The 16,433-nt window shown below is 37.8% G+C and overlaps 2 protein-coding genes across 3 annotated transcripts; one reads left to right on the forward strand and one right to left on the reverse strand.

Moving 5' to 3' along the window:
• Positions 1-254: 254 nt before the first annotated feature.
• Positions 255-5,266, forward strand: LOC133412847 (uncharacterized). The gene is made up of 3 exons (XM_061696532.1): positions 255-903; positions 3,238-3,293; positions 4,509-5,266. Exons 1-3 carry the CDS (start codon positions 403-405, stop codon positions 4,603-4,605), a joined length of 654 nt encoding a protein of 217 aa, XP_061552516.1. The 5' UTR covers positions 255-402; the 3' UTR covers positions 4,606-5,266.
• A 781-nt stretch (positions 5,267-6,047) lies between these two features.
• On the reverse strand, positions 6,048-15,840 carry LOC133412846 (kelch domain-containing protein 1-like). Of its 2 annotated transcripts, XM_061696531.1 has the most exons (14): positions 15,754-15,840; positions 15,405-15,498; positions 14,114-14,184; positions 13,632-13,749; positions 12,476-12,588; positions 12,296-12,383; positions 11,286-11,444; positions 11,082-11,140; positions 10,899-11,008; positions 8,746-8,818; positions 8,576-8,660; positions 6,873-6,925; positions 6,385-6,416; positions 6,048-6,299 (listed from the first exon to the last, which is right to left on the reverse strand). In XM_061696531.1, the coding sequence occupies exons 2-14, from the start codon at positions 15,483-15,485 to the stop codon at positions 6,193-6,195; spliced, it is 1,149 nt and encodes a 382-aa protein (XP_061552515.1). In that variant the 5' UTR covers positions 15,486-15,498; positions 15,754-15,840; the 3' UTR covers positions 6,048-6,192. The 2 variants fall into 2 exon arrangements, with proteins under 2 accessions (XP_061552515.1, XP_061552514.1); XM_061696530.1 differs by having other exon boundaries at positions 6,048-6,416.
• Between the last annotated feature and the right edge of the window lie 593 nt (positions 15,841-16,433).

The raw sequence follows: 16,433 nt of genomic DNA on the forward strand, positions 1-16,433 counted from the left end.
TAATTTATATCTGACTTTAATTCCATAAATTATCACTTTTTCTCATGGCATATATATATATTTATTTTTTTCCCTTATTGTGGCCCTCTTACAAAGAGAAGAGGGGAAAAAGTGGGACTAGTCAAGGATGCATGTTTGTGGTTTTACGAGAAGGCGGAGTGTGTGCGTTGTTTTTTCCCCCATGTGCTGCTGCGTCCAAGTGGTGTTATGTAAGTAACCACGCCAGCCGCTGCTTCACATCCTTATGAGGAGTTCCGTTTGGGTCGGAACGACATGCGCTTAAAAAAAAAAGTGACATTAGAGTCCAACAGAGGCGGACTTGGTACTTTTATTTAATATTTAACTTATACCTCAACTCTCGAAGTGAGTTTAAGATGTTTTCTGGAAGCGTTTAACCTCGAGATGGGCAGCGGAACGAGCCGTGGGACCAAAGTGGCACCTGCGGTACTCGGCGAGGCGAAGCCGGCTAAGAAAGCCTCTTCTTCGGGACTTTCGTCCAAACGAGACGCCTTCGACGCCTTGAGGATCCACGCCCGCCGCCGAGCACCGGTGGACTGCCACAGCGCCGGCCACGACTCGGAGTTCTCCGGGGACGACGACGACGACGACGCGGACGCGGACGCCGAGCTGGCCGGCTACGACGAGGCGGTCGCGGCGGGTCGGCGGAGGGGGAAGAAGAACCCGGTGTCCAAGAGGGCGTTCACGAGGTCCAGGACGTACGGACTGTGTCACTTCAGTAGCAGGGAGGAAGATGAGCGGGAGAAGGGGGCGGCGTCGTCGTCGTCGTCGTCGTCGTCCTCCTCTTCTTCGGCCACCGCCGGCCTCGGTGGGGCGCAGGGACCACATGGCTCCCGGGGACCAGGCAACAACAAGAGGGGCCATGATGCCTTCGCACCTCCCCATGTAAGGACTGTTTTATTTCATTATGCGTGATGCAGTCAATATTACATACTGTCATTTCACCCATAGAATTATTATCACAGGCAATTAATTTAATAGGTTGAGATTGATAATGATAGATGAATTTATTATGAACGTATAAAACATTATGCATTGTTAATCAATGTATCAAATGTTATAGTCACTTATAATTTCATTTTAAATAATTTATGTATTTTATTTTACTTTCATTAATCAAATTTGTTTTAATTATATCTACTCATCTGAAACACTAAACTATTTTTTCAACTATTTAATTTTTAAGTATTTTTTCAATTTTTGTTTACTTTTATCGTTTTTGCTGATTTGTTCTAATGATTAAAAACTAATCTACCTTGAAAAATGTGCTTATATATATATATATATACATTTATACAGTGGGTACGGAAAGTATTCAGACACCCTTAACATTTTCACTCTTTTTTTATATTGCAGCCATTTGCTAAAATCATTTAAGTATTATTTTTTCCACATTAATGTACACACAGCACCCCACATTGACAGAAAAAAAACGGAATTGTTGAAAGTTTTGCAGATTTATTAAAAATCACACAGCCAAAGGTGTTTAGACCCTTTGCTCAGTATTTAGTTGAAGCACCCTTTTGAGCTAATACAACCTTGAGTTTTTTTGGGAATGATGCAACAAGTTTTTCACACCTGGATTTGGGAATCCTCTGCCATTCCTCCTTGCAGATCCTCTCCAGTTCTGTCAGGTTGGATGGTGAACGTTGGTGGACAGCTATTTTCAAGTTTTTCCAGAGATGCTCAATTGGGTTGAAGTCAGGGCTCTGACTGGGCCATTCAAAAACAGTCACGGAGTTGTTCTGAAGCCCCTCCTTCGGTATTTTAGCTGTGCGCTTAGGGTCATTGTCTTGCTTGAAAGTGAACCTTTGGCCCAATCTGAGGTTCTGAGCACTCTGGAGAAGGTTTTCATCCAGGATATCCCTGTACTTGGCGGCAGCTGAAAAACACACCCACACCGTGATGCTGCTACCACCAGGCTTCACTGTTGGGACTGTATTGGACAGGTGATGAGCAGTGCCTGGTTTTCGCGACACATGCCACTTAGAATTAAGGCCAACAATTTCTATCACTGAGGAGAGGGCTGCAGTGATGGTTGACTTTCTAGAACCTTCTCCCATCTCCCGACTGCATCTCTGGAGCTCAGCCACAGTGATCTTTGGGTTCTTCTTTACTCCTCTCACCAAGGCTCTTCTCCCACAATTGCGAACATCTTCAATTTCAGGATTATGGAGGCCACTGTGCTGTTAGGAAACTTAAGTGCAGCAGAAATGTTTTTGTAACCTTGGCCAGATCTGTGCCTTGCCACAATTCTGTTTCTGAGCTCTTCAGGCAGTTCCTTTGACCTCATGATTCTCATTTGCTCCGACATGCACTGTGAGCTGAAAGGTCTTATATAGACAGGGGTGTGGCTTTTCACATCAAGTCCAATCAGTCCAATAAATATATGAGTGTCACAGCAAAGGGTCTGAATACTTATGGCTGATATTTCAGTTTTTATTTTTAATAAATCGGCAAAAATATCAACAATTATGTTTTTTTTCTGTCAATATGGGGTGCTCTGTGTACATTAATGAGGAAAATGTTTTACTTAATTTTGATGATTTTAACAAATGGCTGCAGTATAACAAAGAGTGAAACATTTAAGGGGGGCTGAAAACTTTCCGTACCCACTGATTATATCACAATTAACAAAATATATTATTAAATATAGTGTATTTTTAAACCCAACTTATGAAATAACACTTAATTTTAATTTGAGTCTTTTTCTATTAAATTGTTTCCTATTACAGTAAATTTGCAATAGTGATAAATTCAGCATTTATTTTTTATCATTACCACAGTATAATGTACTGTATATACCGTACTAACTCAAACTTGTAAAATAGTACATATTCATAAATACTATCAACTTATATAATAGTAAATAAACTTGTTTTCCTTTTTCAGTCCAATTTGTTTTAGTTGTTTGCTGAATTTGCTGTTCTTGTGATTAAAAAAGAGTAAACACACTCAAAAATATGTAATAAATCAGCATTTTTTTTAAAAGCGTCAATTTTATTATCGCAATTAATGGAAGCGCTGCTGAACGCCACATTCCAAATCAACCAAAAGGCCAAAATGCGGTATTTTAAACGCTAAAAAAAAATATTGGACGTTCATAGAATGCGAGACAGCAAATGATGCACAGCTGTTACATCATAGCACTTACAATCTAAAACATTCCAACCACTTAATGTAGTTCTGTCTGTGTCTCTTGCTGGGTGTTCTCCTCAGGCCTTCTTGTCAACAGGACCAATAGAGGAAGATGTCCCATTATCACAAACACAGACGTAAGTAGACCACCTTGATCAAAAATGTATTTTATCCAATTCAGTGGAGTAAACACCAGGTATAGGAAAGATCCACTCAGATCGGATTCCCCTTGCAAAAGTGATTCTCAGTGTCATTCAAGTACCAATAGGAGTGCACCGGCTCCCCCTAGTGGTACAAGAAAGAATCACTGCCTAGGTACAGTTCTCGTTTAATACATTTGCATGTAATCTTTAGGAACAGGTTGTATTTATACATTTATGTATTTTTTTTCACTTTTATGTGCACTACATTTTAATTGAATAATTTAAGTAGTTTGTTTTGAATTTTCCTTTATTTAAGCACAGTGTTAATATTCAGAGTGTGCACAATGTTCCTGTGGTTTAAAATAATGCTTTTTAGGAATAAAAAAAAAAAGATGCTTTTTAGGAATAAAATCTCTCGTTTTTTGATGAACACTTTGGCCTACCGCATTACTGTATGTTGAAGAGCAAAGTTATGTTTTAGATGGTAACCTACTTGGTTACTGCTATTATTATTATTATTGTTATTGTTACAACAAGGTAGAAATCTTTGGTAGTTTTGATTAAAAAAATAAATAAAATTCTCTCGGCTTCTTCTCAACGAGTTTGTAACTTTGTTTTGCTACCTACTTACAGAACTAAATCTGCCCATGCTCAATAGGAAGAGGGAATTGTCCATTGCATAAGAAGGGAGGGGGTTAGCGCTGGAAACTATCTTGATAGATTAAGCATTTTAATTTGGGGTCGTTGCAGTTTAAAAAAATATATACTTTTTGTTGGGTGATATTTGTCAAAACAGTCATAACAACTTGACAGTATTACATGATGACTATGATCTTTGAAAAAAATTCACCATTTCCCAGCCCATCGTTTACCTTTTTTGATACATACATATATATGATTTGATAAACAAGAAACCACCGCGCCTGAGGGAAAACAACCAATCAGAGACAGAAGGCGTGACTTATGAAATGTCAATTATTTGTCACACACTTCCAGGCACACTCACTGTCGTGGGCACACTCCCGTGGCCTCGCACTGAACTGTTACCTAGTGACCCCACAAAAGCACCTTTTTCATAATGCGGTATTGATATGACTAAATGTTATTGTTTTGAAGTTGTATTTTTTGTTGGGGTTTGGGGCTGCATCTGTGAGGAGTGTACTCCCGAGTGTGTGACATATGATTGACTTTTCTTTGTCCTCTCATCAGCACTTTTGGCCACAGCACGCCCCTCGCCACGCCAGTAATCCTGTACGACGGCTCTGAAGAAGAACTGATGGACACCATCGAGAGGGACTTTAGTTGACCCCTCGCCTCTACTTAACACGATGTTCACTGATGTTGTCTTTTTGTTGTTTTTTTGCACAGGCACACTCGTGGCCAACAACACAGTTGAACACACAAGTAGTTCTCCTCACAACTGAGTTAATACTATAATGCGTAACCTTTCTGTTAATAGTAAAACAGATCATTGTCTAGTAGCGGTTGAGGAAAATTTTTTTGTGTTGCTATGGTAATGGAAGTGCTGCTGCATGTATAGAAGTGCAGGGCGAGTGGTTTTTGGTCGTTGGTGAGGCCAGCCAGCAAAAAGGAAGGCGTGTGCGGCTTGCCATGTTTATTTAAGGATTCCTTCTCCACTCCTTGAAGAAAAGAATGTGTGCCGAAAAAGTGTCTAATTATCGCTATTGCTTCTCTGTTCAGGTTCCCGCCATTGTGCTCTGCTGGCACCTAGTGGTGAAACACAAGCTTAAAGTGTGGCTCAACCACGTTGTAATATTAAGAGAATGAAGTCCCCATATTACAAGAAAAAACGTTGTATTATGAGAAAATATTTATTATTTCAAGAAAAAGTAAATCAAAAAGTCAAAAGTTTTCTATTATAAAGTTGTAATATTTGGTGAAAAAGTTGTATGACAAGAAAAAAAAGTGGTAACAATACGTTGAAAAAGTTTTATTAGTTTTTTTTTTTTTTTCAAGAAAAAGTTGGGGTATTTCGATGAAAGGTTTGTAGAAAAAGTCATATCACGAAGATATGTTGTATAATGTTACCATTAAAATGTCGGTTTATATATATATATATATATATATATACATAAAAATAAAACTTTTCTTTAGTCATGTTTAAAGTCATGTGATATTACAAGGAAAACTTTCCCAAGAATAAAGTTGCAAATGTTAAATTACGAGGAAAAAAAGTTGAAATACTAAGTGGGAAACGTTGATATATTCTGAGAATCAAATCTTTTTTTTTTTTTAAGAATAAAGTCGTAATATTACAAGACAAAGTTGCTATACATATTTTTTTTAGAAGCTACAATATTACTAGAATAGACAAATTTTTCTTGTCTCATTTTTAGAAAATGTAATACATGGGAAAAGCTATTATGAGAATACAGTAAATGTTTTATATTAAGTGGTCATATTTTACTTTATTTTCATATTTTTGAGAAGTTAGGTTTACGTTTACACGTGTAATATTAAAAACATATTCTTGTATTCAAGTACAAATACTTGTTTTACATACAGCTGTAAAATTAGAATTCTATAAAGTGACATTTTTAGTTTAGTTTTTAGTACACCTTTTTCCGAATGCTATCACTTTATTTTCACAAAATTACAACTGTTCTCATTATACGTTTCTTTGCATTGAGCGCATTATTTGCCTCAGCCTTAGTTAACAATACGGTGAGTTTCCACCAGAATGTGAATTTTGAGTTTCTTATAAAAATGTAAAGTGTGAATCGAATATTTTGTCATTTGCCATTTAATCATCATAATGACAGCAGGCAGACAGCACAAGATTTCACATTTGTGCAACAATAAAATGGATCATTTCTTACATGTACTTAAAACAGAAGATAAATGTGCTTCTTCCCACATTTAAGGTTCAATGTTACAAATAAATCACAGTACTATATTGAAATAAAAGTGACAATAAAATTAATAAAATGCATTGTTGTTGGCATTCAGAGAACGTGCGTGTGTTGTTTCTTTGAAGGCCTGTAGAAAGACATTCTCCTCTTCACTGCTGTGCACAGTTTGGGAGGAAGTAGAGGAAGCTGCTTTCGGAACACGTCGTACTCACTTGCGTTCTTTGCGATGTAGTCCTCACAAATTCTGTAAAGCATAAAAAAGTTCAAAGGAGGAACAGAACAATAGATAATATACAATGAACTCCTGTTATTCGTGGGATAAAAGGATTGAGCCCTGCCGTGAGTAGCGAAAATCTGCGAGTAATCGAAGCTTCCTCGAAAAAGGTTTGGGATTGGCAAAAGATGGCACAACGTGGTGGCAAAGGATTACTTTTGTCTAAATACTTGACCCACGCTGCCTGCACCGAAGTCAGGCAAATGCACTCCTACACCATCAGTGAACCCATTTTATATCAATATCTATTAATCATTGGAAATGAGGGCTTGTGCTCAATGATCCTTAGAGATTTAAATAAAGGTTTGCAACGAGATGAACTGAAATATTTGTGCAAACACAGAGCACAAAAAAGAAAGGAAAAAAAAAACAGTCACGTGACAGCTTCTAACTTGTAAGTCAAGGTGAAACATTAAAAAGGTTTACCTGAAAAGTGGGTACGGCGCCATCTGGAAGACGAGGGCGTCATTGCAGTGGCCCTGCAGAAAGTAACAAAACAACGTGTTGCTCATGTTTGCCATGAAGGTGACATGCTGGCTCGAGAAACTCTCTAGCAGTGAGGCGTGAGCACATTGATCCTACCAGTGGTATACAGGCACACTAAAATCACAACTTTTCAAAAAATCAAATACGCAATCTTGATTGAGTTACCAAACACTGCATCGTTCAAGTTCATATACTTATATCTACTGTATATACCTGTACATCATCAAATACCACTGTACATCAACAACAACAGAACACGACACTAAAATCATGTTCAATTTATTACATTGTCTTTGATTAAAATTGTATCATACAATGCCGGTCGTCCATGTCAGATTGGACCCTCGACCAGACATAATGCCTTTAATACTTCCCAAAAGCAAACGAATGTGATTACATCATCTTCCAAAAATGTATTTCAGAAGTTAAGAGCCATGAGTGATGCAGTACAAAAAAACTATAATCTTAATAGGCTGTCTTGTAAGCGTAAATGAATCTTCAAATGAAACTTACCTGCATGGCTGGCGCTTCCTTCCACACCGAAGCATTACAGCGATCCATTCTTAACAAAACAGGCTTATTCAAATGTATCTATGATAACTAATAACACTCATTATTGTCTAATAAACATCCAAACATTCAATCATGAGGCGACATAATGCTGCACAGCTCAGCCACAAAGTGAGGGAAGAAGCGGAGTTTTACAACACTAATCAGACAGTTGAATCTTCAAGCGAGGATTATTTTCAACACTTTAAATTGGTAAATAATGTGAAAAAATAAACGACGTGGGGACAAACCAAAAGTACCTTTTTATGAAATTGTTTATATTTGGACAGACAATGTTTCCGCCCGACAGCGACGATGCTTGTCATGATTGTTTTCATTTTATTATTCAGCGCGTTTTATGTTTGCATAACCCCAATTTCATTGTATCTGTGCCATCAAATGATCATAAAGGCTTTCTATTTTATTGTGTGATCCATCCTGACATACAGCACTTTGTCACAGCTGTGGTTGTTTTTTCAAGTGTATAAAGTTGAGTTGATATTTGAGTGTCTCAAGGATTAAGCCATGCAAGTCTTATTACACATGGACCTGTACAAGTGAAACCGAGAATCGCTCATTAAATCTGTTCTGGAGCCTTTGATAGCTTTGCCGTTACTTGGATAACTGTGGCAATTCTTAAGCTAATATGTCCTTCACGATAACTTTAAGTACTTCCAGCAGAAAGGGTGTGAACTTTGACCCGTTTGACTCTGTCCTTGTTCTCACTGTGCGTTTAACTGCCGACCGGAAGTTAACGCGTCAGTTTACACCAAACGCGGTAGTGCTGCGTGCATAGAGTCCATTGTCGTTATAAAGACGTCATCTCCACATAACATAAGCTCATATTTAATGCGATGCAGGGAACATAAGACTGACTCCACACTTTGATTAATTTAAGAAACTGATTATGTGCTTTGGTAGGTGCTGCTGTTTTGGTTAGGAACCAAACAGTTACCTCAGTTGGGCTAATTCAAATGCCTACTTAGTACAAATGGTCTCAAACTTTATGAACGGTAATGTCTCTCAAGGAACAATAGTGTCTATAAACAGATCATTACAGACTTGACAAATCGTTTCTTATTGTAGGTACTCACAGTGTCAACAAGGAGGATGTAATCACAGCTGCCTCCAAACACAATGACATCAGAGTCCTTTCCTGGACAAGCCGTATGCCATAACCTTAAGGCACAGAAGTTATTACAGATTAAGGCATAACATTTGTGAATTATGCGTAACGTGACTCTTGGTACATCCGAGCTGCTACCTTGGCTTGTTCTTAAAGGGATGCGCCAGTTCTCTCCATGTCTTTGTCTCCACATCGAACAGCCAGCCATCACCTGGTGATGCAGCAATACAAAGGAATAGGGATCACAAAATGGTGGGAAATGCTGCTTCGGGATGAAGTTTGCATGCTTTTTTTTTTTGCCTTTTTGCAATTATTTAAAAATGAACAGCTTCAAAAAGGGTGTTAACTTGTTACTATTAACACTGGTTGACTTCTTTTATACTCTAGTTAGAATTTTAAAAAGTGAGATTTGTGTATTTTGCTTTTACATATATCAACAGTGGTTATGTTGTTATTATTATTGTTGTTTCACACTTGCGTGACAATTCAAAATGTTAAAATTGCCTATATATACTGTAGCGAATAAGAATTGCTACTTTTCATCAAAAGACAAGAGAGCTTTACTGATTTTGATTTTACTTTTTACACTTGTAAGATAGTTAATAAGGTCAAAGTGCTACTTTAAATAGTGACTGTAAAAAAACGGCAAAGTACACTTGTAAGATAGTTAATAAGGTCAAAGTGCTACTTTAAATAGTGACTGTAAAAAAATGGCAAAGTCTGTTATGATGGAAAATATTATTTCCATTTCCATTTTTTTCCTATAGACAAAATTGTTCAGTCGACTGCCAACTGGCTAGCTAGTTATCAAAGGGTACAGGCTTATTATTGATTTTACATTTCACTGTAGTTAACTTCCGCTGACACTGCTATGACAGTTATGCAAAAGTGTCACCTAAAACATTGCCTGTACAGTAAATAAAGGTTTCATAATGGAAAGTTTAATCCTGGAAGAGATTTCCCCCCCCCAATTCTTTTCAAAGGGAATATCTGTTTGTTCAACTGCTAGCGGTTGCCGCTAGCAAGCTACCTGCCGACTGGCGGGCTGCTTTTAGTATCGTCACTGGTAACCAACAGGAAGAGTACATACAGTATTACTGTGGTTAACTTTTTTTTTTTTTTTTTTTTTTTTTTTAACTTTTATGACAATTAAGAACGATAAAATGTTACTTAAAAAAACATTGTTTGTACAGTTAATAAAGCTTATATGAGTCACTCTCAACAAAATTTCCACCAAGTACCACCATCATCACCAAAATTAAAATAATACCGTAGTTGGTTAGTTAGTGTTCACAAAAAACAATACAGAAGTTTTATTCCTAGAAAGTACATTTAATATAATTCTAAGTCACTGTAATATTATGCACAGTTTTAACATTAACATTGCGATTAAATATAGGAAAATAAAAAATATACTTGACAAATTATTCAATTAAAAAGTATTTTATATAACAGGTAAATAAAAACAGTGCCTAAATAAATGATTAAAAACAAATAGTTCCTAAAGATTGAATGCAAATACAGAGAAGTTAAAGTCCCAGTAAAGCAACCCTTGCCATGATTGAAATTGCCAAGTATATAAAATGAGGCGCGGCACTGTGGAAGACTGGTTGGCACATCCGCCACACAATTCTGAGGACTGGGGTTCAAATCACGGCCCCGCCTGTGTGAGTTTGCATGTTCTCCCCGTGCTTGTGTAGGTTTTCTCCGGGTACACCGGTTTCCTCCCAAAAACATGTATGGTAGGTTGATTATAGATTATAAATTGTCCTTAGATGTGAATGTGAGTGTGAATGGTTGTTTGTTTATATGTGCCGTGTGATTTCCCGGTGTCCAGTTCGGGTGTACCCTGCCTCTCGCCCGAAGAGAGCTGGGATAGGCTCCAGCACGCCCGCGACCCTAGTGAGGAGAAGCGGAACGGAAGATGAATGAATAAAATGAGGCTTCAAAATAATAATTTTAAAAAATAAATTAAAAAATCAAAATCAAGCTATTGTCTCAGCTCTTGAATACTGTGGGCTTGTCCGCTGTATGCGCTGAAACCACTACTTAGTTCTCAGTCTTTCCACATTTTCAGTATTTATCTTCAATGATGTATCATTATTCAGAAACAAATGTATAAATTTATTTTACAAGGTATTTAAAGTTAAATACAACATATGTACTTGAGCAGTGATTCTTTTGCGCACCACAAGTGGGAGCCCACATACCACTAAATTGTGAATTTGAACAAACTGTTTGACCTCAGAGGTTCCATTGTACTTAAGTGACTACAGACTCAATGTTCTTACTCATAGGTTTGCAGTCCACACTGAGACCACCAAATAGAAACAAGGTGCTGCCAGACGCCGCTGTGAGCGAATGCCACGACCTGCCCACTGGAACGCTGGACACAGGGACTCTGAACACAATCATTTAGAGCGCTGTCACTTTAAAAGGACGATGTTCAAGAGGGACACGCCACAGTGACTCACATTTCTGACCATGTCCACGAGTCAAGGTCCAAGCAGTGAATGTCATTTGTTCTGGTTTCCTGCAATAATAACACAAATTTAAATAACAAATATTTTTTTAAATTACAAATTTAAAAAAAAAAAATTTAAATAATAAAATGAATATGTTGAACACAATCATGTTTTATCTCCAAGGTGACACTCATGCTGGAAAACGACTCTCACCTTAACTCTCCCGCCACAAATGTAGCCCCGATTTTCAAGCGTGGCGCAGGCCTGGGCCGCTCTGGGGGCTGGAGGTCGACCGTGTGTTTGAGGTCGACCCCAACTGGATTGCGTGGGGTCAAATATGTGAACCTCGTTGTTCCAACCCCACATGACGTCCTCAAACAAGACACAAAACAAACTCAGTTTATTAATTACCAAAAACTTCTGAAAAGGGCTAATATCATCTGATTTAATCAGTCAGGCCCTAAAACATCTAATATATTTTTTAAACTATGTTTTCCTCTTCAATAATATGTCACTAACAAATAATTGTAATTATTGGAATGTGCGATCCAGACATTACCTTATAATGCTAAAGGGTTAAAAAAAAAAAGAAAAAAGTTAGACATACACTAAAAACTACCCAAAAAATGAATTCAAGTGTTTTTCTTTTATATTTTGGAGGTTAAAATGAATAAAAATGATTTTAAAGCCAAATTATCCTAAAAATCCATCCATCCATCCATCCATTTTCTGAGCCGCTTCTCCTCACTAGGGTCGCGGGCGTGCTGGAGCCTATCCCAGCTATCATCGGGCAGGAGGCGGGGTACACCCTGAACTGGTTGCCAGCCAATCGCAGATCCTAAAAATCTTTGGAAAAAATAAATAACATTACAATTGGTGTATGCAAGCAATCGGATGATATCAGGATTCCAACCGATAGTGCCGATATGCACAATAATATGGGATTATTGGTATATGCACTCAACATTCTCTTTCCGTCTAAACCCATAGAAAAGAAGGTAATTAAAGAAAAAAAAACATATAGTAAAATATTAATTCAAATGTTTTTTTCTTATATAATGATGTCAGAGCATGAGCAAAAAAATAGCTCGTTGTCATCAACCGATCAGATTACGCTGTCATATGTAATGCCTCGCATCTTTTTGGCAACATATTTTCAAGGTATTTGGCAATTTCTATGATCTAGTGTTACACATGAACCATTGTTATAGTCTTGAAATTACCTCAGATGAATCATCTACAATGAAGCTCCTGTTTCTTCTGTCGAACTCTGCTAACAGTTTGTGACCATATCCTCCAAAGTAGATGATCCTAAAGTACATTAAGTTGTTTTTTTTTATGTTTGATGAAAGCAAATATTGAAATATTAATGTGAAGAATTTGTGTGTCTTTACTGTGCTTACCTCCCTTTGTATACCCAGCAGGACAATTTGTCTCGAGGCGATGGCGCGGAACCGACACGGTGCACGACTTTGGTCCATGCGTATTGACCGTCTGTCAGTTTGACGCGATAGATCTTGTTTCAAAGACACACGATGACTTTATTAGCTTCATCTTTACGGCTCATTTTAATGGTGGATACACAGCTGTTCCATGGTCTTCTTGTAAACTGACAGAATAATGCAGTTCTGACACAATCACTGCTGTTGTTAGCATCGCAAGTAATCCAGAGTATACAAAATAAAACGGACAAAGGTTTTGGGACACCTGCCATTTGAGATCATCGCCACTTTAAGTACCTCTGATTAACCCCAAATAAATAGGATTTGTTCTACTAGGATATTATTGTATCTATTATGCTTTTCCTGACAGTTTTTTTTTTTTTTTTTTTTTTTTTGCTTTTGAGTAAAACTAAAGATTAAACACCGTCTGCTATTTTAAACAGTTGATCATTTGCTCCACCCTGTCTAAGGCCTCAATTCTATCGGAAGAAAAACAGCTTCATTGTAGTTGTGGTGTTCTTTTGGTGATGAGCTCTGTTTTGTTTACGCCAAGCATCACTTTTGGAATGATGGCCAAAGAGGTTGTTCTTGTTTGTTTGTTTGTTTGTTTGTTTTTGCCTCACAGAATTTCTGTGAGAGATTTTGGTATGGTTCGATGAAATAGCAGTCAGTGTAAGCCCAAATCTTTCAGGTTTCTGCTAGATCAAAAAAAAGTCAGAAAAAAGACAACTAGAACATCTGAACTTCATTTGAGGTTTATTAGAGATACTTTATATGGAGACAGGTGTGTGGTGACTCCCGTATAAATTGAGTGTTTGAATGTGATTGCTTAATTCTGAACATAGTCACATCCCAGTTATGAGGGTGTGCACATTTGTGCTATCACATTGTTTTTTGTTGTTGTTGTTTTTTACTTCCCCTCGCAAAAAGATTTAAAAAAAAAACATTTCAATTGATTTGTACAGGTTACAGGTGACAGTACTGGGGGGAACAAGTTTTGAAATGATTTATCTTGCTCTCATTTTTTTTTAGTCACAAAAACCTGGCAGGGGTGTGTAGACTTTTTTATATCCATTCTAAAGTGTAAATGACATCTACTTTGTATTATAAATCTTACCTGATTGGTCTGACCATTGTCGTCACAACCTCCAAATATGTACATGTGACTGTTTAGGGAACAGCCGCAAGTCCCTGACATGGAGGGCGGGACTTCCCCTGTCATGTGGAATGTCTGCCTTTAAGAAGAAAAAAAAAACAACGTAAATGAACGATTCACTCACTTCATTATTCACAACAACAACAACATATATCAGGTCATACATAGGGCTGGGCCACAAGACCTTAAATTCATATCACAATATGAACTGAATCCCTTCACGGCAACAGTATACTGTAAGTTTTACATTAGTTTCATTTCATTTTAACAATTGCATGACAGTTATGAAGGTTAAATATTACTGAAAAAATTTTGCTTTATTTCGCTTTAATAAAGGTTGTCTGATGGTGGCAATTTGGAAAAATATTTTGAAAGCAGACTTTGGAAGTCAACGGATCATGTATGATGTATGGTGTTCCACTATACGGATGTAAAATTCTTACCATACTCCTTGTTCAAGGTCATAGATCCACAATTCATCATTGGGTAGGAACACTTCATCATCAGCAACAGACTGTAGAGAACAGCATGATTTAATAGTGACATAATTCAAGTTTGAGTTCACATAAAATCACAAATATGCACAAAACTACGTGACGAGAGTGATTGAAAGTGTTTAGTATTTATATGGATTTCATTTAAATGAAATGTATTATTTAATGTATAATGTAAGAATTATAGCACACTTTGCACTTTTTGGGGGGGGGGGGGGGTCTCACTGAAATTATCCTGTTTGATAGGGCTTATTTTCACATTATCTGTAAAGAACTAAATATTTACATGAAAATTATTTTTGTGGAAGTTGATCCAAGTTAATGGAATGGTATGTCATTTTCTTTAGTATTAGGTAAAATAAAGAAAAATTCCAGAAAGAAAATACAATAAAAAAGCAAAACTTGTGTTGTTTGTCAGGTGTTTTTAATTTTTTTTTTTTTTTATTATTATTAATGAAAGGGGATCATTTAAAGTCTGAGTTTTAATTTGAAGGCCATGTCACACAGCTGTACTCAGAGGTGTTTTTAGTATTAATGTCCTCTTATGAAACTGAATAAATTGAAAAATTGTTATACACTACTCAAAACAGTTCGGTATATTTGGGTTTCACATGAAATGTTAGGATGAACCTAAAATATGTATAATAACCTTTCCAGGTGAATTTCATTTTAACTTTTCTAAACTGTCCAAGTGTTCAATGCTTAGTGCTTTTTGAAAAACTTGCTGTCCTCTATCAAGGATCTGCACAACAGGAGTTTGATCCATGAATTGACCAATGTCCACTTTTCTGCCTTTCTGTGACTCTTCCAGTAGCTCTCTCAGCTTACAACCTGCCGATGACACTGTAAGCTCAGTGGCCACTTCCCACTGAGAACATGTTGACCGATTGTTAAGTGTCGTCTTGGTACTCAAGGTGACCGGCATGATTGAGAGCAACACTATTTAAAAAGTATTTTAAAGGCGATGTAATGGTCCATTCAAATGTCAAAACACCTGCTCAGAATTTTGCCTTTATGTTCCATGTTTGACCACAGCAAGAACTGAAGAGTTCTACTACAACACCGCGATATTATTGTTGTGTGACATTCATACTGCTCTGACAGAGTAAATCAAAACTGAGCATCATATTTGTTGGCAATATTTGTTGATACAGCAGTACGTGATGCATTAAAACGTACAAGTGGACCTGCAGCGCTGTATTAAAACAACAATAAAGGTGAGTGATGTGTGTATAATTACCATGTAGCCTCCCCACACGTATAGCAGGTCGCCGTCCGCCACCGCCGTGTGTCCGCTGCGTTCTCGGGCCACCAGTTCCATGACAGCCAGGTGGCTAAACATAAACAGCGATCGGGAGTTAGCCAAAAAGATTCACCCCAAAAAACGCCGTCTGCTTCGGGTAAAGTTACACCAAAATGAACAAGTACAGTACGCCTCCATCTTGTCTTGGCCACTCAAGTTCTTCTTATGTGTACAGTAAGCCAAAGGGGGCTAACGTCGTAAAAGAGGTGTTTACGACGAAATAACAGCAGCTACTTTGAGTAGGTTTTAACAATAAAAAGATGAACAACGCAACGTTCAGTCTTACCATTGATTCTCATGTTATTGAAGACGGAATGTGTCGAAGTCGTAACATGACAACTCCTGACACATCACCTGCGTGAAAACAGCTCCAAAATAGTACGTCATATCCGGTAAACGTCTTTCAAAATAAGGCTAATAGAATCGGCCGTGCTTCCTTTCAAAATAATTTTAAAATATCACACCAGCGAAATACAGTACTATATAGTGATTAATTTAGGAGTTCGTCGTCTTATTTCACCTTTATCAAATAAATTTTCCCCATTAAAATGAATTGAAATGCAAGTCGGAAAAGGGTGGCATGCCCTCTCCGGGTCGGGGATGAGATCCTGCCCCAAGTGGAGGAGTTCAAGTATCTTGGGGTCTTGTTCACGAGTGAGGGAAGAATGGAACGGGAGATCGACAGGCGGATCGGTGCGGCGTCTGCAGTGATGCGGACTTTGTATCGACCCGTTGTGGTAAAGAAGGAGCTAAGCCGAAAGGCGAAGCTCTCAATTTACCGGTCGATCTTCGTTCCTACCCTCACCTATGGTCATGAGCTGTGGGTCGTGACCGAAAGAACAAGCTCCCGGATACAAGCGGCCGAAATGAGTTTCCTCCGCAGGGTGTCCGGGCTCTCCCTTAGAGATAGGGTGAGAAGCTCGGTCATCCGGGAGGATCTCAGAGAAGAGCCGCTGCTCCTCCGCA

This window comes from Phycodurus eques, chromosome 14, assembly GCF_024500275.1.
Source record: "Phycodurus eques isolate BA_2022a chromosome 14, UOR_Pequ_1.1, whole genome shotgun sequence".
Taxonomy (NCBI): domain Eukaryota; kingdom Metazoa; phylum Chordata; class Actinopteri; order Syngnathiformes; family Syngnathidae; genus Phycodurus; species Phycodurus eques.

Bases quoted from the DNA above. Each gene is read 5' to 3' on its own strand.
- LOC133412847 (XM_061696532.1), top strand. From the start codon at position 403: ATGGGCAGCGGAACGAGCCGTGGGACCAAAGTGGCACCTGCGGTACTC. The intron at 904-3,237 runs GTAAGGACTGTT...TGTTCTCCTCAG, and splicing joins ATGCCTTCGCACCTCCCCAT to GCCTTCTTGTCAACAGGACC. The intron at 3,294-4,508 runs GTAAGTAGACCA...TCCTCTCATCAG, and splicing joins CCATTATCACAAACACAGAC to CACTTTTGGCCACAGCACGC.
- LOC133412846 (XM_061696530.1), bottom strand. From the start codon at position 15,485: ATGGAACTGGTGGCCCGAGAACGCAGCGGACACACGGCGGTGGCGGAC. The intron at 12,589-13,631 runs GTAAGATTTATA...CTTTGAAACAAG, and splicing joins ACAATGGTCAGACCAATCAG to ATCTATCGCGTCAAACTGAC. The intron at 8,661-8,745 runs GTAGCAGCTCGG...CTGTGCCTTAAG, and splicing joins CCCTTTAAGAACAAGCCAAG to GTTATGGCATACGGCTTGTC.